The sequence below is a fragment of the Aethalodelphis obliquidens genome, unplaced genomic scaffold (genome assembly GCF_003676395.1).
Source record: "Aethalodelphis obliquidens isolate GAN/ISIS:26980383/991018 unplaced genomic scaffold, ASM367639v1 scaffold18, whole genome shotgun sequence".
NCBI lineage: Eukaryota > Metazoa > Chordata > Mammalia > Artiodactyla > Delphinidae > Aethalodelphis > Aethalodelphis obliquidens.
Window position 1 is genome coordinate 23,023,232 of NW_020837962.1, and position 22,007 is coordinate 23,045,238.

At 41.3% G+C, this 22,007-nt stretch overlaps 1 protein-coding gene across 4 annotated transcripts in view; it reads right to left on the minus strand.

The window, feature by feature from the left end:
• The window catches only part of SPTLC3 (serine palmitoyltransferase long chain base subunit 3), a 126,441-nt gene extending 107,534 nt beyond the window's left edge, over window positions 1-18,907 (minus strand). Inside the window, exons 1-2 of one of the 4 annotated variants that reach the window (XM_027118172.1) lie at window positions 18,819-18,907; window positions 18,516-18,689 (exon numbers count right to left, since the gene is read on the minus strand). In XM_027118172.1, coding sequence (XP_026973973.1) covers window positions 18,516-18,623 — 108 coding nt within the window. In that variant the 5' untranslated portion in view covers window positions 18,624-18,689; window positions 18,819-18,907. Of the gene's footprint in view, window positions 1-17,676; window positions 17,702-18,515 lie in introns of those variants that run through there. The other 3 variants (XM_027118175.1, XM_027118174.1, XM_027118173.1) reach the window with 3 other exon arrangements.
• Between the last annotated feature and the right edge of the window lie 3,100 nt (window positions 18,908-22,007).

Sequence of the window (22,007 nt, forward strand, 5' to 3'; positions counted from 1 at the left end):
TAAAAAGCCCTTTTATAATGAGATTTTACACTTGAATTGCTCAGTCAAAAACCCACAAAATATTATTAAATCTTATTAAAATTCCTTAACTCCTTATTATCCATTATATCAGTGTTGTAACTGAGCAGGGCCCTATGCGGCCTTCCCAGAATAGACCCATCCCATGTCATCCACCTGCTGTTTTTCTGTAGGAAAACTTTAGTCAAAGAATAAATTTAATCAGAGAAGTGAGAAAATGCAGAAAGGAAAACAGTCAAGCAAGACAAAATAATAATACTTTAGTCATTAAACAAACTCAAGGACCTTTAGTTCTTCCTCAAGGACTATAGATAATATTCTGAGCCATGTCCTTTGAGCTGTTTTACAGATACTGAAGCCCCCAGCAGGTGGGAGAAGTTAACTGTATGCTGCCCACAGCACGTAGACCCCAGACCAGTTGGAACCAGGAGGTCGATGATGCTGATTCCTCATTACCTCACCACCGAGCAGTCAGAAGATCGACCATGAGCTGACCATGCCCTGCTTTTTGAACACTGTAAGACTTCTCACTACCCCTTCCAGGGTGGGACACACAGTTTGGCAGGCATTAGCCCGCCGTGACCCCCTTTGCCTGGCAAAGCAATAAAGCTATTATTTTTTACTTTACCCAAAAGTCTGTCTCCACGTTTCTATTCAGCACCAGAGCACAGAGGCTGCGTTTTGGCAACAATGTCTTCTCCAGACAAACCAAGCTAACATTAATGGATGTTGCTTTTGTCTAATATCTTCCCCAAATGCTACCGGGTGGTTTAAAATAATTAAAGTGAGAGAGCATTGCATAATATGAGGTCTTGAATGGAAGGTGAAGGAAAGAATATAACAAATACCTTGTATTTGGGAACATAGGGCACTAATTAGATGTCTTGCATGAACCATCAACATGCTAGGTTCTGGGAATTCCAAGATGACAGACCCCGTCCCTGCTCCTGAGTTCTTGACCTCCCTCTATGCCCTCACACCAGTCGTAGGTCTGATGGATGGCCAATCTTCCTAGTCTAGTGTGAAACTTTGGCTCCCTTCCTGGGTTCTGTTCTGTCTGTGACCTTTGAACTGCATCCATCTCTAGCATGCCTGGTGACTTCCTGGCCCAGTTAAGCTCCACCTTCTGGTTCTTTCCACATCATGGGGATACCCAAGGGGCTTACCTCCTTCCTGGAGTCGTCCAGACTCTAGCAAAAGGGGCTGAGAGCCTCACGAAAAAGGTTTGACTAACTTTTGTGACTGGTTCGGTATGAAGTCAAGGAAGAGGTCATGACAGTATCTGCGAGGAGTGTTATAGGAATGTGGATAAGAAGAAAGCGGAGATTAGACGGAGGACTGCTTGTGGGGGAAGACAATGAGTGTGCACGGGACCTGCTGAGTTGGGGTTGTGTCTGCTTGCGTAAGTGGGGGTATTTGGGGGCAGTTAGAGATGCAGGAAAAGAGAAAGGCCTAGCTGACGTATACGATCTAGGACTCAACTACTCTGAGGCCCAGCGTGAACCACGGTTAAAGGCAAATGTGATAAAGCACAAAATAAAAAGAAGAGCAGGAAGCTTGGGACCAAAATTTGGGACCCCCTGATTTTAAGGGCACCGTAGACGAAGAAGGGTGAGTGAAGGGCATCCAGTGTGGGTGACTTCAGAACCTTGATTTAATGTGCTCACAAATGAACCCCTTGGGCTGACTTAGAGGATGGCTAAGTCACATAGGCACATATAAAAAGAGAAACTTCCAGGACGTTCAACGCCATCCTGTGAGGATCGGTGGGTTTTCCTCTTTTCCTTACCTGGCCCTGTAGCCAGGTAACTGTCCTTTTCCTAACTGTCCTCTGCTGCCCCCCACCTCTCACCACCACCCCACACACATAGACACCTTGGCTCGCCTAATATCCACTGTTTAAGACCCAGTTCTGGCTTCACTTCTTTTTTTTTTTTTTTTTTCGGTATGTGGGCCTCTCACTGCTGTGGCCTCTCCCTTTGCGGAGCACAGGCTCCGGATGCGCAGGCTCAGTGGCCATGGCTCACGGGCCCAGCCTCTCCGCGGCATGTGGGATCTTCCCGGACCGGGGCACGAACCCGTGTTCCCTGCATCGGCAGGTGGACTCTCAACCACTGCGCCACCAGGGAAGCTCCTGGCTTCACTTCTTAAAAAGATCCAGGCTAGGTGTTATCACTACAAAATACCATTATAACACTCACAACATTGTATTACAATACTATTTTTAGGAAGAAAAATTATTTAATAAAAGGACAGAAAATAAAGGATCACTTGCAAAAAATAATAGCTTTTATTATCTCTCACTCAGGCCTTCTGAATATTTCAAATATTTTCACACTATTGTCCATTGTGGTGGAGACTGTCTGTGCATCAGACCATTTCCCTCTCCTCTTTCTCATGGCCAGGCTACATGCCCCACGTCCCTTGCAGACACATGTACGACTGATCAATGTGAAGTTGGTAGAAGTGAAATGTGCCATTTCTGTGCCTGGCCCACAAGAGCTTCTCTCACGATCCATCTCTTTCTCTCTCTCCCCTATTGTCATCTGAATTCTGATGGCCAAGGTGACCTTGGAAGCCACACAGTGTCGTCTGCAGAGCTTTGTCAGCCAGGTGCCCTGAATTACCGTGTGGAGCAGAGTCTTCACCTCCTCCCCCTCCAGCTTCCTGCCACTGCCCATAAGACGTAATATGAGTGAGAAATAAACTTCTATTGGGTTATGCCACTGAGATGTGGTGGCTCATTTTTTATGTCATCTAGTATTACCTTAATGAATAGATACTATAAGAATTGTGTTAAAATTCTTTCATGTCTAAATCTTGTTTAGAAGCGTTTGGAAGAAGTCTGAGAACTGAGTTACCTCCCCAAGCAAAAGGGTGCATCAGGACCTGTCTGCACTGGCCAACATTCAAATTTAAATCTGGGGAATGTAAACTGGTGCAGCCACTATGGAAAACAGCATGGAGGTTCCTCAAAAAACTAAAAATAGAACAACAATATGATCCAGCAGTCCCACTCCTGGGTAATTATCCAAAGAAAATGAAAACACTGATTTGAAAAGATATATGTACCCCAATGTATGAGTGTCTCTCTCTCTCTCTCTCTCTCTCTCTCTCTATATATATATATATATATATATATATATATATATATGTACGGAATATTACTCAGCTATAAAAAAATAATGAAATTTTGCCATTTGCAACAACATGGGTAGACCTGGAGGATATTACACTTAGTGAAGTAAGTCAGACAGAGAAAAACAAATAATGTATATTCTCATTTATATGTGGAATCTAAAAAAATAAAACAAATGAATATAACAAAACAGAAGTAGACTAATAGATACAGAGAACAAACTAGTGGTTACCAGTGCAGTGGGGAGGGGCAAGATAGGGGAAGGTGATTAAGATGTATAAACTACTATGTATGAAATAAATAAGACACAAGGATGTAATGTACAGCACAGGGAATATAACTGATATTTTATAATAACTTTAAATGGAGTATAAGTTATAAAAATATCAAATCATTATGTTGTACACCTGAAACTAGTATAGCATTGTAAATCAACTGTACTTTAATTTAAAAAAAGATAGAATGGGATCATCAATCAGTCAATCAATAAATCTGGTGAAGTTGTCAAAGATTCAATTCTTGAGTTATTGAGCATCTCTGAGTGTTAGGTGGTGCATGACAAAAAGAAGTACAGAAGTCAGCGAGAGAGACAGACAGATTATAAACATGGAACTTTTTGAGGGGACAAGTTCTTTATGTATTAACTACTCCAACCTTTCTTTGTAGTGATGCCCAAGTTCAGTCGTTGAGAGGCTCAGTTGCTTTCCCATGGTTTTCCCATCCACCACCAGAGAAGTTAGCAAAGAGGTCAGAGAAGCCCACGAAGAGTCCCACCTTCCACACTTCCAGATTGGGAAGTCAGGGATTCACAGAAAAGGTAGGATGGCTTGGAGAGGACTAAATGGAGTCCCTAGCAGTGTGCCCCATGAAAATCTGTTGTAGGACTGAGTGAATGAGAGAGAAAAAGAGAGCCAAGACTGGAAAATGTTGAGGAAGGAGGTGAGGGCCTTCCAGGACAGGAGAACCAGCATGGGCACTTGTTAGTGAGTAGAAATGAGAGGAATGGGACCATGCAAGGACTTCTGGCTGGACCTCATGTGTTGCCTGCTTGGAGATGTGGTGTGTAGTGCCTGCTGAAATTGAACAGGCCTTCTCTGCAGGATAGGTCAGACTTTCTGTTTCAAAGAGCAGTGAAAAAGAAATGCAGGGAAGAAAGATTTGTAGGATCCCAGGATCCTACCTGGGATGACAGCTGGGGTGGAGGCCCTAAAGTCAGTTGGACATAATTGAACTTTGGAACAAAGTGGCTGTCCTTCACCACCCTGCAATGACTGCAATCTTCTAATTTTACTCACAACCAGCTGGATCACTTGAGAGGCACAGAGCTTTTCTGAAGTTATTCCTGATAAACCAGAGAAAACAATGCATTGTTGCTTTAATATCATTGAAATTAACTACTACCTACTATCTTCTTGTTCAGTTATGATGTTCTCAGTCCAGGTGAGAACAGCGCTTATCTCTGAGGTGCTCAAAGCTTTTGTGGCCATGATTTTATTTACTTACATGATATTCCTAAGAGGTAGGTTGTGGATAACTGTAATAGAATTAGAATTATCTTCACTTAATAAGATAGTCACAGGGCATTAGGCAATTTCCCCAAGGTTATAAAGCAGGCAAAGTCAGGATGAAGTTGAATTTCTAAAGTGCACAGCACCAGGGTTGAATCAGAAAGAAGCTCTAAGTTAGATCTTTGAGATGTGACAGATTGGAACATGTTTCAGAAATAGCCATGGGGCTGACTCCTTGTCCTTCCCAGGTGGGTACTGGCAGCTGTCAACACTCATGGGACGGCTGACTACCATGTGCTTGTACCTGTGCTAGGCACTGGGTCATTCAGGTAGTTTCTCTTATGGCTTCCATCCCCATGGAACTCATGGACTAAGGTGGGGATAAAACATGTGTACAGAAATACAACTCTTCAGGATTAGAGAGCAAGAAGTCTCCAGTGGCAACATCCCAGAAGTCTAATGTCATTCCATATTTATACATTTGTTCATTTTTTCCCTTCCTTTATTTATTTACATTTTTAATTGCAGTACAGTTGATTTACAGTGTTGTGTTAGTTTCAGCAAAGTGCTTCAGTTGTACACACACACACACATATATATATATATTCTTTTTCACATTCTTTTCCATTTTAGGTTATTACAAGATATTGAATATAGTTCCCTGTGCCATACAGTAGGTCCTTGTTGGTTATCTATTTTATATATAGTAGTGTATATCTGTTAATTCCAAACTCCTAATTTATCCCCCCCCCCCCACGTTTCCCCTTTGGTGACCATGTTTGTCTTTTATATCTGTGAGTCTATTTCTGTTTTGTAAATAAGTTCATTTGTATCCTTTTTTAGATATCACATATAAGTGATATCATATGATATTTGTCTTTCTCTGTCCTACTTCACTTAGTATGATCATCTCTAGGCATATTTGTTCATTCATTCATCCAACAAATACATATTGAGTACCTACTCTGTGCTAGCTGCTGTGCTCTGTCCAGGTGACACAGTGGTGACCAGGAAGGACAGAACCCCTGACCTCATGACACTCATAGTCTATATGTGAACCGTCCAAAACAATAATCATTAGCCACATGTGGCTACTTACATTCAAACTAAAATCATTCAAGTTAAATACATTTAGAGATTTAGGTTACAGTTGCATGAGCCACATTTCAAATGTTGGACAACCACACATGGCTGGTGGCTACCTTACTGGGTGGGACAGTCACAGAGTATTTCCATCATCACAGCAGGTCCCGTTGTTCTGAGGTCTGCAAATTATGGCCCACAAGCCATATCTGGCCTACCCCTTGCTTTTGCTATTTTCTTTCAAAATAAAGTTTTATTGGAACACAGTGACACCCGTTTGTTTATTGTTGTCCATGGCTGCTTTCACACTGCAAAGGCAGAGTTGAGTAATTGAGACAGGGACTTCGTGTCCCAAAGAACTGAAAATATTTACTGTCTGGCCCATTACAGAGAAAGTTTGCCAGCCCCTGGTCTAGATGGAAATACAGACCAGAGCAAATACTTACAAAAAGGGAAATGAAGGATAAGTCAGGGACCTATGGAGCGGATAGGATGGGATCTGGCCTAGTCCAGGAAAAGAGAAAGGCCTCCCTAAAGAAGATGATGCTTAAAATAAGATCTGAATAGTCAGTAGGAGTTGAGGAGGTGCAGTGTTCCCAGCAGGAGGAAGAACCCAAAGAACTGTGGGGAGGGAAGCGGGTAGGGTGGTGGGCTGGCAGGGGTAGTGAGGGGGCAGGCATGGCTGTAGGTCAGTTCTAAAAGGGGAACTCCATCCACTTTGTCCATCATTAGTACTCCAGGGCTTAGAAGGGCATCTGATACGAAGTAGGTATCCAATAAATCTTTGATGAATCAATGGACGAATCAGTGGGGAAGTTGTGCAGAGCTCGTAAACTGAGCTTAGGACCATAGCCTTGATCCTGACAAGGGAAGCCATTGACGAGCTGTAAGCAAATGCCGGTCTAAAAACCTGATCTGATACGTGTTTTCAAAAGGCCCCCTGCAAAGCCATGCATGTGAATGGGTCTTCAGGGAGCCCTGACATACCAATGATTCACAGTGACTCATGGCTGTATGGTCGGTAATTTTGAGAAAGATAAATATCATATGATATCTCTTACATGCAGAATCTTAAAAAAAGATTATACAAATGAACTTACTTGCAAAACAGAGCTCACAGACTTAGAGAATGAACTTATGGTTACTGGGGGAAAAAGGATAGGGGGTGGAGGGATAGATTGGGAGTTTGGGATTGACATATACACACTGCTATATTTAAAATAGATAACCAACAAGGACCTACGGTATAGCACAGGGAACTCTGCTCAATATTCTGTAATAACCTAAGTGGGAAGAGAATTTGAAAAAGAATAGATACAAGTATATGTATAACTGAATCACTTTGCTGTACACCTGAAACTAACATACCATTGTTAATCAACTATAATCCAATATAAAATAAAATAAAGTTTCTCTTGTATCCCTTGCAGAAGAATATTTGATGAAACATACTCGCTCCATGGATCCTGAACTTTTGAACCTATGATCAAAAATCAAAAGGAAAGTGTTTCCTGAGCTGCATGAGAATGAACCAACACCAGAGATGTGCTTTGCCATGGGAGTGAGGTGTGTACTGTAGCATCTCCTTCCCGTGCCAAGCAGCTGATGACTCATAGGTGAGTTAAAAAAAGGGTGGGGCTCTGGAAGCACACAAAATGTGGTTGGCTGAGCTCAGGGGACTGAACTTGGATTAGAAACAATGGTTTTTCTCTTTGAATCAAATTGAAACAATTTCTTCTTGCACCTTGATGATGCTGAACTACCATCTCTAGACCCCAACCAAAACTTCTCATCCCCTAAACATGGACCAAAGAGTGTCTGCCATTCAACAACCTGAAGGAGCAGAAAATCCCCCTACCCAGAAAGAGAGAAAGTTGCCGAGGATTCCATTGTTCTTCCTTCCCTGTGCGTTTATCAGGATTTGGCTCATGGCTGTACAGACCTATTCTCCTTGTCTCCTTCCCTCCTCTGCCTATCACCCTATAAAACCACTCACAATTTATGCACATCAAGAGCAGCCTAGGTTCATCTTCAACTTATAACCTGACTCATCTTTTGCTTGCCTTTGAAGACAGAATGTGTCCTTAAAGAGATGATGCTTAGTTGAATGTATACAGTTTTTTTGGCTGGAATCTTTGGTGTTCATGGAAGGCAGAGCATATTTGATTTTCCATGAAAACATTTTGCTTCTTGGGAAAGTAAGCATAATGTCTCCAAACAACCAATTGCCCAAGAGTATGACAACATAACAATTTGTTTCTTTGCTTCCAAAACATCTGATAACATCCATGGTCACAGCTATAATTATCTGATTAACTTTTCTTACGTGGCATATAATGTTGAAAAAGAAGTAACTTCTCCCAGAGTAGTGCTAGCCTTGACTAATTTTTACCTGTACTCCTGAATCAACCATTTAAAAATTCCAGGCATTTTTTTTTAGCCATCATAATTTATGAGCCTTAAGTAATGGCTGGGTGCAAGGCATGGGTCATCTGATTGGTATAAAGATTGATATTACACTTAAAAAGAGAAAACTGACATTCGTGACCTATTTATTTCAGCCATTGTCTCATTTTCCCAGGTCACTATGTGGAGAACTTCTGTATCTTAGTCTGTAGACACCTGATTCAGTGGTTTTGCAAAGAACTGACCGATGGGAAGCACAGCCCCATAGACAAAATGCCAGCCCCTTTTGCATAAACTTACAAACCAATCTGTCAAAACTTACGTCGGTTTTGAGATTTTCCCAAGTACCCCTAAGTTATTTGCATGGTTTGGCAAAAGCTGTTATTGCCAAGGGCTCCTTCAGGGTTTGTTTTGGATTCTGTACTATGAAAAGCAGTATTGTGTAGAGGCTCTAGAAACTGGCAGTGGACAGGTGTGCGTCTTGCCCTGGATTGGCCATTTTGAGATATGGGCAAGTGTGCCTCAGTTCTGTTCTCTATTCTATTAAGTGAGAAATGTGTCACTAAGATCTAGAAAATGAGATAACATGCTTCTCTGAGATCTGAGATCATTTCTACCATGATTATTCCAGTATTTGAAATGACCTGGAGCCTAGTTTCCTTCAGATTATCAGAGTAGGTGACTGGGAAACATGCCATGTTGCAAGACCTAAGAATCCTTAATGCATCATCAATGTCATTGCCTCGGGGAGACTCAGCAAAGGAACCAAGAAATTAATTGACTTGTGCTACCCTGCTGGGTCTGGAAGCAAGCTTTCATGATGGCCTGTGTTTGAAAATGAAGTTGAGGCTGTACAAGGGCTCAGAAGAAGGTAATTCTGGGGAGTACACATGCTACATGCCGTGAGGATGTAAAGACAAAGGTCAATGCTTTTTAAAGAAAGATTTATAGGAAGTTGTGCTGTCTGGTGTGCCATGTAAAATCACTTTGCTGCCTGGCTATGGAAATCTAAGGTAGAAACTAACATTTTACAAGACTTTTAGAATCTTACAGATTTCTAAAAATTACTAAAACTGACTCCCAAATCTGCTCTTCTGAGTTAAGTGTAATAACCAAAATAGCACTTTTTCTCTTGCTGTGAATTAATCTGCTGAAGAATAGAGGTGCTGATTTTTTTTTTTTTTTTTTTACTTCCTACCTGTTCTTGTAAAGGAACAGTTGACAGAGTTGTATGCACTGAGTAAGGGCTTGAAAAATACCTACGTATCCAGTCCTTTGAGACATTCCTGAACTTAGAGTTAAAAATGTCTGGGATTCTTGTCCAGCTCTGTCCCCATCATCCATGTGTCTTTGGTCTCATTATCTTTCTTAGCTCTGTTTTTTTCATCCCCAAATGGGTCAGTAGCACTCAATACTTCACAGCATTGCTGTGAGAGTCCAACAAGATGTTGGATATAAGGATCATTATAGTTGATGCTGAAGGTTAAAGGGGCAAAACGTTGGTTGCTTTTTAAAGAAATCATTCTAAGCCTTGCATGCGCCACCATATTTACTTCTTACAACGACTCTATTGGTCAGGCACTACTATTATCCTCATCCTCCAGATAAGGAAACTGAGGCACAGAGATTAAGCTGCTTGTCCAAGGTCATAGAGTGACCGATGTGAAGCTGAAATTCAAGCCCAGGCAGTGCGAAGGGGAGGCCGGACTCCCAACCTCTATATGATGGTTCAGTTTACTAGGACAGTAGGGCAGGAGATGGCAACAATTTATGTGATATTAGGGGTCAGAAAATCCTCCTATTACTTGCCACCCGTGTGGGTGATTATCTGACCTCTTTGAACCTTGGGTCCTTATACGTGAAATTTGAAAGCGATAGGTGAGAATTCACAATACTTCAAAAAGCGTAAATACGTGGTGGGACCTTGTGTGTGGCAGCAATCATTAACTGTAATTAATACTGATTTCTCTGACATGCTTTTCTAAGATAAGCAAAGAAGGAGGCTTTCTCCACGTGGCTCTTATTTTGGGAAATAGGAGAGGTCTTTACATCTTCCATGAGACAAATGCAACTTTGCATCATCAATTTTGAAATTGAAGCTAAAGAATTTGCAATAGCAGATACCACTCTGAGCCATCAAATACTGTAGTCCCTGGCTGTTTGCTTTCACAGGTTGGAGGTTTCAGAAACAAATGCACCTTTCCAGAAAGACCTTGGTCTGGGTATCAAGAGACCAGAGTGGGGGAGGGTGCCTCACACTGGTGTGACCTCTGAGACAGTCACTTCATTTTGTTGAGCCTCATTCCTCCATGTGTAAGAAGACAGGGCATGGTATGGAATTTTAAGAATTCCTACAGTGAGTTCCCTTCCTGCCAGCTGGATTATACTCCAAACAAAAAGGGAAAATGGCTCTTGAACCCGTCAGATTTTAGGTGTACAACAGGGGAGTTTCTCGAGTGAGGTAGCCTCCTGCTGAGTCTTTCATCTCATAGATGAATTTACACTTGATTCAGCTCACGGTTTTATAAAATCTTTGCACAGTCAAAACTATACAATGAAACCTTTCCCAGCAAGAAAAATCGAAAGGTAGTGTAGGTCAAAATTCATTGAATGGAATTATCTGCACATTTTGTCTCAAAAGAAGAAAAAAGAAAGAACGATGGACAAATATTGAAATCTGGTTAATAATTCACATGTGGAAGAGTTTAGGGGTGAAGTCTATTGATTCTCCAACTTTCTTTGAAATGCACCAAACATATGGTTTGATGGATGAATAGAGAGACGGATAGACAGACAAACGTGTGATGAAACAAATATAGTAAAATGTTAACTGCAGTTTCTAAGTGGTAGGTATATGAGTATTCAGTGTAGAACTCTTTAATTTTTCTGTAAGTTTGCAAATATTTACAATAAAATGTTTGAGGAAAAGGCTTTTTTTTTTTTTTCTAGTGATAAAGACATAGACCCTGGGGTCAGTCTGCACTAACTAGAGGTTTAATCTTAGACAAACTTACTTAACTTTTCTATGACCAGTTGCCTCATATAAAAAATAGGGATAGTAATAGCATTAAAGTCACAAGGTTGTGGGAATCAAATAAGTTTGTATTTAGAAAGTTCCTAGCATATAGTGTGATGGAAAATTTGTTAAATGAAATTTTAAAAATCATTTCATATACAGGGTCATGAATGGGGAAGCAGATTATTCTGATTTTTCTTGGACATTCCACCCTGAGAATGCAGAATTTTATTAAAACCAGATGACAGGTCTATATACCTTGAGGTATTAGTCATTTTCCTTCTAATCCAGGCATATTTCATCTCCTATTAAGAGGTAGTAGAATCATCAGGATAAATCAATAATATTTAATTTCTATTTTCATCTCCTTCAAAAAGTTCCACCTCCTTAAAGCATATTCCCTGACCCCAAACTTAGAGTATACATAATATCTGGATATCGATATAAAAGCTCGTAGTTACCTGGTCACACAAAAATCTAGTGATTTAGTGATTTTTAAAAAGAAGGCAGTGAATAGTGGTCATGTTCTCCAACAAAGGGTGGGAAACCTTTAATTAATATTAGGTAAATTACTAATAAATTAGTAATTAATCAGTGTATTAATTAATAAGAGGTTATACGCTTTGAAATCTGCAAGAAGCTTGTGTATCGTATGAGTGGGGCTTTTCAGTCTTTTAAAGAACCAGGCCTGTGAACAGCAAATGGCAATTGAAATAAACAAAACAAACTGAAATCCAAGTTTTAACAAACACTAGATTAGTAAAAACAGGTGGTCTTTAATCATTGCACAACTATTATTGAGCACCTATTGTGTACAGGCTCCGGTATATGTTCTGGGGATTTGGCAGTGAGATAGAAATCTCTGCCTGAGTGGAATTCCCATTCTAGAGCCAGAGGCAGACAATAGATAGGAAATAAATTCAAGTGTGTGTGTGTGTGTGTGTGTGTGTAGATGGTGTTAAGTACTGAAGAACCAAGCAAGATCAGGAAAGGGAGTCAGGAAGAAAGTATGTTGCAATTTTTATAGGATTGTGAGTAATATTTGACTTGAAAGAAGGGAGGTGCAGGCACCTGGATTTCTGGGAAGTGCAAATGGGGGAGGATGTGGGAATGTCCTGAGGTGGGAGGATGCAGGGCTGCTGGAATACACTGAGCCCTGGGAAAAAGGAGATGAGTCAGTGAGGATCAAACCATGGCTCCTTGTGGTCACTGTAAGAATTTCAGCTTTTACTCAAGGCTAGGATACAAAAGGCCATGAAACGTTTTCACTTACTAGAAAACTCTCTAGAGCCCTCCCTGCTGTAGAAGTTGTCTGAGGCAATCCTGCCCACAATCCTGGCTTGTCCTTTTTTTCAGCTGACCCAGCTTGGACATGGTAGTGAGGACACCATCTTGCAGGCAAATCCTCCTGGCTCAGCTGTTCTAGGTCCAGCCAATTGAGGCCCCAGATATCCTGGAACAGGGAAGAGCTGTCTCCACTGAGTCTTTTCTGAATTCCTACCCAGTAGAATCCATGAGCATAACAAAATAGTCGTTGTTTAATGTCATTCTGTTTTGGGATGGGTTGTCACTCTGTAATGAATAACTGGGACATAGGGAAAAGGCATGAGGCTCCCGTAACAATCAAGGTGAGAGACAGTGGTGGCTGAGACCAGAGTGGTTGCTGTGGGGAGGTGAGGAGTGGTCAGATTCTGGATATCCTGTGAAGGTAGGATCATGAATTTGCTGACTCATTGAATACAGAAGGAAAAAGTCATGAACGATACCCAGGTTTTTGGTTTGAGCCACTGGAAGGATAGAGTTGTCATTTACTGAGATGGGAAAGACTATAAAGGAAACACGTTAGGGACAGAGGGAGGGAGTATTGGGGGCTCAGTTTTGGACATGTTAAGCTGGAGATGCCTTTGGTCATCCAAGCGAAAGATCAAGGAAGCAGTTGGAAATGACATATATATATATATACACATACACGCACATACACACAGCTGCACATATATACATGTACATATAGTAATGAGACAAGGTCAGATCATCAGGAGAAATCTGCAGTTAGAAAAGAGAATGGGTACAAGGACTGAGTCTTGGGGCACTCTATTGTTCAAAGATCAAGGAGTTGAGGAAAACCAGGAATAGACACTGTAAAGGAACAGCTGGTGATATAGGAGGGTCATAACTTGGAAGCCAAGAGAGAAAAGGGCTTGAAGGAGGAGGAGTAATTACTTGTGTCAAGTGCTGCTGACAGACCAAGTAAAATGAAGCCACCATTGGATGAGGGAATTCAAGGATTTAAGACTATCATTTATTGAGCACCTATTACATGCCAGGCATTGTACTGAACGGTCTTACAATAGCAGTAGAGGGGTAAGAGCTGCAGGCAGACTTTAATAGATAATAGTCACTATTTATCAAGTATCTACTACACATGTGATAGTTACTGGGAGTCTTACATACACTCTCTTATCCAATCTTCACCTTTGCCTTGTGAGGTATGGATCAGAGCCGTGATGCTACTTCCCCAATGTGGCACAGCTAGTAGGGAGCAAAGCTAGTACTCATACCCATTTCTGCTGATGTCAAAGCTTGTCTTCCTGCTATCATTCTTCCTTAAGTTGTTCCCTGGGAAATCCTGAGGGGTGCTGGGATATGAAAAGCCACCAGGAAAGAAATATCTTCCTGGGGAGTTCATTTATACTCAAGGTTTTCAAGGAGGATATAAAAGTAGTTTTATAGTAAAATAAATATTATTAAAATAGTATTATAAAGTGGGGTACAAAATTCTAATATACATTTTTAAATAAATTAATACATGTGGGCTTGTGGTCTGAGTCACTTTGGCTTATGTTTGGTTTTCTCTCCTTGGTAGATCAATTTATGAATCCCTTTACCCTGTCTTCTCTGGAAAGCCTGATTTGTTGGTTTTTCTGAGCAGGGTGTGAGAGCTGAGGTTCTTAACCTGAGGATCTGAGAAAGTCAGGAAACACATGAATCCTCTACGTGGAAAATTCTGTAATACAGAAAGTATCTATCAGCTTCTCAAAGGATTTTTGACTTCCAAAAGGATAAGCTCCACATGGCAGAGAAAGAACAGTCAGGTATAAGTTGTAGTTGGCTGGATAATCATAATTTACACATAGCCTTTTCCTGGGCAACTTTTGAAGGCCCAGTTATACCATGTCTAGAGAATAATAATGGTGACCAAGCTATATGAGTTCATTGTCTAACAAAAGGTTTGTGTGTCACTTCCTACAAAGTCTGAGAGATGAAGTTTGAGCAGTGAAATGGTATCAGTTCTATGACATTTTGTCATCTAATATTTGAAGTCAGGTTTAGTCAGAGAAATCTAGTACAACTGGTTGGGTCATAATTGTTCCTAAAACTTCCATACTCCAGGATCAAGTATTAATGTAACAACTCAGGAAAATTAAGATGTAAGATACATCTATTGCTTTTAGAAAATATAAAGTAAGTCTAAATTAAGAAGATCCAAATTCCCTGAATCACTCTATTTATGACCTCTTATTTTTCTCATCCTATTTGCCTATAGTTCAGAGATTACAGATTTGTGGCTGGTAGCAATGTCTCATTGAACTCTACAGTATTGGAGATTTGAAGCATTAGATGCCAATACTTAAAAATCAGGATATTCTCTCTCCCTCCCACTCCATCTGGATTTCCAGTTTCTTTTGAAAATCATAAGATCTGTCAACATAGGACCTGCTTTCTCACATGGTGACAATGAGCTTTGTTCAGGTAAACCCATGCTTACCACTTCCTGTTGTCCACACCAGGCCTTACCAGCCTGCTGGGCATTTGTAATCTTAACCTCTGCTGTAATCAAATGATATTCAATGTGGCAAAACTTTTGGTTGAAGCAGGATTTAGAGGGAACTGTGATGGATGAAGTACATTGTGGAGAACAATTCTGAATACTTCTCTGAACTATGTTCATAGTGTTTGTTTGTTTGTTTCCAAAGGTTTAATCTAAATTGTGAATTACTGGGCCAATGACTTTCTTTCTAATATGGTGGCAACAACTTCTTCTCACATGGATTTACAGGTTGATATACTTTAGAATTCCAGTAAAACTACATTAGTTCAGGCCAATTGAGACAAGGTGACAATACTTAGTAGAAAGATTAAATCAAGTGTACTTCAAAATAAATGTAGTAGATTTCTTGAGAGTAATTAGGTTAACGTCAATCTACCTCTACTTGTGTTTCTAAAGAGAATCATTTTCTAGGAAACTTTAACCAATAGGTAAAATTAATTTATAATTAGCAGATATTAAATATACTTTAAAACACGTATTCATTTAATTAACAAAACATCTGAACCAGAACACATACATGCTTCTTTGCCTGCTCTTTCTTCATAGATAAGGCAACAAGTTACAGACCTCCTCAGATTGAATAATTACACTTCAGATTTGACAGCATCCAAGTGACTGTGCTTTTGTATAGTTGATATTTGAGTTCATTGTATTTGGTTTTACCAGCCGGACACTCATCTTAAGCATACAGTCCTTATGCAAAACACAAAACAAAACACAACAAAAGTGTAAAGCTTAGGGAAAGGCATCTTTGCCAAAGATTGATGGCCAAAACAAACTCTTTCCTCAAAATGAAAGCACTGAAAATGGTTGTAATGAGACTGTACAATGATTTTTCTAGGCATTTTAAAGAAATAGAATATACATGTGTTTACATGTTTATTGTTGCTTAGCAAACCACCACCATACTTAAAACAACAATCATTTGTTTGCTTGGGACTTCCCTGGTGGCACAGTGGTTAAGAATCCACCTGCCAATGCAGGGGACACGGGTTCAAGCCCTGGTCTGGGAAGATCCCACAGGCCGCGGAGCAACAAAGCCTGTGCACCACAACTACTGAGCCTGCGCTCTAGAGCCTGCGAGCCACAACTACTGAAGCCCACGTGCCTAGAGCCCATGCTCCGCAACAAAGAGAAGCCACCTCAATGATAGGCCCACGCACCACAGCGAAGTGTAGTTTCCACTCTGCCGCAGCTAGGGAAAGCCCGCACACCGCAATGAAGACCCAATGCAGCCATAAATAAATAAAGATATTAAAAGTCTGATAAGCAAACCTAGCTTAAAAAAAAAAACAACAATCATTTGTTTGCTTAAGGATCTGTAATTTGGGCAGAGCCCAGTGGGGACAAGTCATGTGTACTCCATGAAGTATAATTGGAACAGATAGACTCCAGGGATGGAGGATCCACTTCTAAGATAGCTGACTCACACAGTTTACAAGCTGGTGCTGCATCTTGCCTAGGCACACAGCAAGGATACCTGGTTTCTCTCTACTTGGGCTTCTCTTGAGCTGCTTGGGCTTCCTTCAAATGTGGTGGCTGGGTTCCAAGAGTGAGTGTTCTACGAGGACTGGGTTCAAGCTTCAAGGTTTTTGGTAAAGACTCAGTTTGTTTAAGGTCCTCAAAGCAAAATGGACTAAAACCAGTGATTAAGGATCATGATAGTAAAGACAACTTCATCTATATCACAGAGGGGAAAACAGGCCTTTGTCTGCCCGACTTCACTAAGAACTCAGCAGGGTTTCTTCTTTCTGGAACATACTTTTTAAGCCATAATTGAGGCTCTCAGTGGGAGCCAATTTCAACTAAGTAACACCTAAATATATCTGAGCAAATAGGTTCTGGATGGTCCTTCCTTCAGAAAGAGCTGTTGGAAAAGGCAGTAGCCTCCCTGGTATTTCCTGCTGCTCTTAGGGAAGCTTCAGTGTCCAAAGATATTCACAGTCTTGTAGGAGCACTTAGTAATGAACCTTTAGGATCCTGGCTCGTGTCCTTAGGAATGGTTGTAACCATTTAGCTAAGTCTCTAAGCTCAGACACTAGAAGGTGGTTACAAAACCAAGATAAAGTAGAGAGAGAGAGAGAGAGAGAGAGAGAATGGCTTTGAGGGCATCTCTACCCAAATGAGAGCCTTCAGGGTCATAATGGTCCAGAGGGTGAGAAGGCCAGTGGCCAGTGTTACAGCCATTTTAGGGGCAAAGAGTGTCTTGAGTGGTAGTGGTCTGATTCGATACAGCGATGAATAGATGGTGGGTATTAGTATGATTGCCCTCGTGCAAAGAATGAGAGTTGAGTATTTTCTCTTCACATTATACTCATCTGCGAGAGGCCAGACCTGAGGTTTTAGGTAGATAATTCCAAGGCTAGGGCAATGTCTTTTGTTAAGAGGGGAACCTATTTGGGGGACCACAGCCTATTCACACACAACCCAGGCTCCAGAGTGCCCCCCCCACACACACCTCTTTCATTCCACTGAACACACAAATTTCCTTCACTGAATGGTGGGCTGGCCCCCAGCCAGCCCCACCTGTCCTGTGATCTTAGAACAATCTCACTGCCCAACCTCCCCACCCCCGACCCCAGTTCTCCCGCACAGATTCCTTGCCCAGCTTCTCATTTTGCAATGGTGAAGCTGCCTGTTTGGCTATGCTAACCTGCTCCCAAGCAGGTGAACTCACCCCTGCTGCTCAGAACAGAGGACCTGGGCATCCAATGGGAAGCTGGCAATGGCCAGCCTGTTCGTAAGCAGCTTGCAGACCCGGCTCCCTCTTTGAATGAGCTGACAACATTTCTTGGGTTCTTCCCCTTCCTCAGTACATTCCCCTCAAACATTCTGTCAGAGCAGGAGCCAAAAATTTTTACAAAAAGTATCACATGGGAAAACAATTCAAAGTCTGTTTGGTTCCTGTGTGCAGCCTGTAACAATAAGCCGCACTTTCTGAAGTGTCTTAAAAAGGAATGCTTGTGATGTCAAGTTTCAAAGAAAGACTTTGGCCCCGAATCAAGCTGTAAGCTATGACAAGGCCCCACCAAACACCAAAAAGAAGTCCCCTTTTAATCCGAGAGGCACTCCTCACGTACCAGGGGAAAACCTACTCCACGTAATCTCAGCAGCGTTTACTTTCACTTCCTCTTTTTTTCCCCTATGAAGTTTGATGCATGCAGTCTGTTGTGATTTCCTGATAGACTGAAATTTAGCTGGAGAGTTTTAGCCTTCACAACTGTTTTCTCCAAAATGCTTGAGAGAAAACGAAAGTCTAGCAGGGACGTTTTTATGTTAAGGGTTTAAGGCTCTTGGATCTACGTGTGTCCTGTCTTGTACAGAGAAGAAATTCCCTCCTTAACCCACATCCAAACTTTTTAGTAGCCAAGCATTTGAAATTAGCTGAAGTAAGGAGTCAAAACACAGAAAACACTTCCTGCCAAGAACTTTCAGCTAGGACAGCTTCAAATAGCTTTACAACAAATATTGAAATGTTCAGGTCTTTCAGAGTAAGGGGGAGGGATTGCCTCTTACCTGGGCTTCTTTCACCATCCCGTTCCTTGTGCAGTTTTTTCTGTGACGGTGGTCACTCTGATTGTGAAGTGTTCCATTGCAAATAGCACCACCTCCAGGATCAACCATTTGTGTGAAATTGATGGAAGTGGCAGATTTTCCTCCAGAGGCTCTTGGCAAGCTTGACTTTTGAAGCTGGTGAGGGAATGGGATAAAGCACTTCAGACTGAGTGCTTGAAGGAATCCTACCAATCAGGCTTTTCCAGAAGAAGAGCGACAGCCTATCTTTTGGGAAGATCTTTGAAGCTAAAAACAAATGATTACCTTTACACTCTTGAAATCAGAATGTGGCCTCCATGGTAACAGAACTGCTCCTGAAACTACAAAGGAGATTGCCGGCTCCTTGCCTGGACTGAGGCAACCAGGAGGCTGCAAAGCCACTGGCAAACTGTGAGGAGGCCAGCAGGGAGGTGGAGAATCTTTTAAAGACACACACACACACACACACACACACACATGCCACTGTACACTCCCCAGGTGTCTCCTACGGAGGACAGTCAGTGCCAAATTGACATCTATCCCCTTCTCACCTCCCTCCTGCATCTAATTACATTTTTGTTTGTAAACTAAGGTCAAAGTCAACACTTCTTTTTTCGGTAAAGTAACATTCAGAAGTGGTTGCCAGGGGCCACAGGGAGGAGAGATAGGAAGCTACTGTTTAATGGGTACAAGTTTCTGTTGGAGAAGATGGGAAAAGTTGGGGCGACGGATGGTAGTGATGATTGCCATGTGAATGCCACGGAACTATACACTTCAAAATGGTAAATTTTATGTAATGTATATTTTACCATAATACAAAAATGGCAAAAAGACAATTCAGAACCCACCTTATGTTAAAACCAGTGACATCAGGACTTCCCTCGTGGCTCAGTGGTTAGGAATCCACTTGCCAATGCAGGGGACACGGGTTTGAGCCTCCGTCTGGGAAGATCCCACATGCCGTGGAGCAACTAAGCCCGTGTGCCACAACTACCGAAGCCCACGTGCCTAGAGCCCGTGCTCTGCAACAAGAGAAGCCACCGCAATAAGAAGCCCGTGTACTGCAACAAAGACCCAATGCAGCCAAAAATAAAATTAATTAATTAATTTAAAAAAAGTTCTTGGTGAAAATGAAAAAACAAGCAAAACAAAAAACCCCAGTGACATCAATGAGAGGTACTGACTCATCCAGAATTCCGATAAGACAGAAGTCTGGGAGACAGGATATTTGGTTTCTCATTATAGCTGCATCACCTTGATCATGTGACCTTGGGAAAGTGATTTTTCTCCCTTTTTGCCTCAGTTTCTCCAGCTATAAGATGAGATAAAACATTTTTTGTGGGCTAGCGTCTGATGAAGTAGTTTGTTACAGACATAGGTGTTGTGAGGTAGCATCCCAGTCCTGACACCTCTGGTTTACTCATCAACTCCTATTCTCTCAATGCACCAGTCACCAGAGAGGTCTGTTTTCTCCTCTCACCATCTAAAGGCATTGTGGTGACATGGTTGGTTGGACAGTGTCAATCATTTACAGCCTGTTGAATCCTCGCCCTCATGGTTCTCCTGAATGGAGGCTTCTTTAACATCAGACACTCAGAAAAGAAACCCATTTATTGGGTCAGTAGGCACAAACAAACAAGAAGCACAATAAAAAGACAGACATAGTCCTGTTGTCAGAGCCTCGCTTCCTGGTTCTCGGTTCTCTTGGGCAGGGTTTGTTTACCTTCTAGGAAGATGTGGCAAACAGAGGAAGTGATATAATGCCTCTCCCAAGCATGATTAGCCTGTGAAGGTGTCCTTTTCCCCCATCCCACAGAGACCTAGAGGAATAAAATAAGGTCTTGGGCCAAATGATGGAATAAATACCAAGTGTGCCCTCCCTTTCATGTCTCAAGATGAGAATCTTTATTGCATTTCTCCCAACCTTTGTCATCAGAGCAGAACTTGTCTCTTCAGTGGCCGTTACAGTAGGATTTGGGAGTTGAACCTGTGTTGGCTTATTTCCTTCTAGACTTAACACAAAAAAGAGAAGAAAAGGGAAGAGGGGGCACTGATAACTGCCGGCGTGACTGCCTCTGTTTAGAAAGACACACTGAAGACATGGTGTTATTTTGACTGAGCTCTACTGACCCGTACAAAGTTATTTTTTGAATAAGGATTTTGAGATAAAACTTATGAACCTTATATGCTTCCTCCCCTTCTCCGTTTTTCCCCCTCTTCTTCCCTCATCACTGTCCTCTTTTGAATTTCCTTTCATCCTTCTTACTCCTCTTCATCTTATTCTCATTTTTCTTTATCTTTTTCTTTTTTTTTTTTACAAGGGGGCAAAAACCACAAATAAAGAAAACATGTCAAGGGGAGGGGAGACGGATAAATCAGGAGTTTGGGATTAAAATACACACACTACTATATACAAAATAGTTAACCAACAAGGACCTACTCTATAGCACAGGGAACTATAATCAATATCTTGTAATTACCTATAATGGAAGATAATGTAAAAAAGAATATGTATATTTATATATACATGTATAACTGAATGACTTTGCTGTACACCTAAAACTAACACAACATTGTAAATCAACTGTATTTTGATAAATTTTTTTTAAGAAAGAAATGAAAGCATGTCAAAATGCTGAAATCTTCTTTTTTTTCCATTCCTAATCTCAATTGCCAAACTTAGGTAACCATACATTAACCTTCAGGGAGTATCTACTACATGTTCTCACTTTTGAAACTTGTCTACTTGCCATATTGGAATATGTGAATTTCTGTGTGCACAGAATCATCCTAACACTCCAACCATCTGGTATCAGGTACCGTAGATGTGTACAATCAGTGTGCCTATTGTTTCATATCACCTCCAGTCAAAATAAGTGTGGAGGTCTGTTTGAGTGAGTGGTGGCTTTCAGTTTTAAGATATCAATTGCTATTGGTCTGAATGTTTGTATCCCCCCAACATTCACATGTTGAAATCCTGACTCGCAAAGGTAAAGCTATTAGGTGGTGAGGCTTTTGGGAGGCCCCTTATAAGAGGCCCAAAAAGCTCCCTTGGAACTTCAGCCATCTGGGGTTACCTCGGAAAGGTGGCTGCTTAGGACGCAAACCCTCACCAAATTTTCTAATGCCTTGATCTCGGACTTCTCAGCCTCCAGAACTGTGAGAAATAAATTTCTGTTGTTTAACAGCTACTTAGTTCATGGTATTTTGTTACAGCAGCCCGAGTAGGCTAAGAACTCAATCAACACTAAAACACAAACTAAATATCGAGTATGATTCTGTGTCTCTGAATAACTAAATGTATTTCAGATCAACCAGTAAACTCAACAGACGTTTGAATAATACTATATATTAAGCTATTTGCTCAGCCCTTTTACACAACAATGAAAAAGACTGTTGCAATCTCCACCCTCACAGGACCAGGAGCAGCACCTGCATATCTTCTACTTAAGAGATGTCTTAATCGAAGCAGCA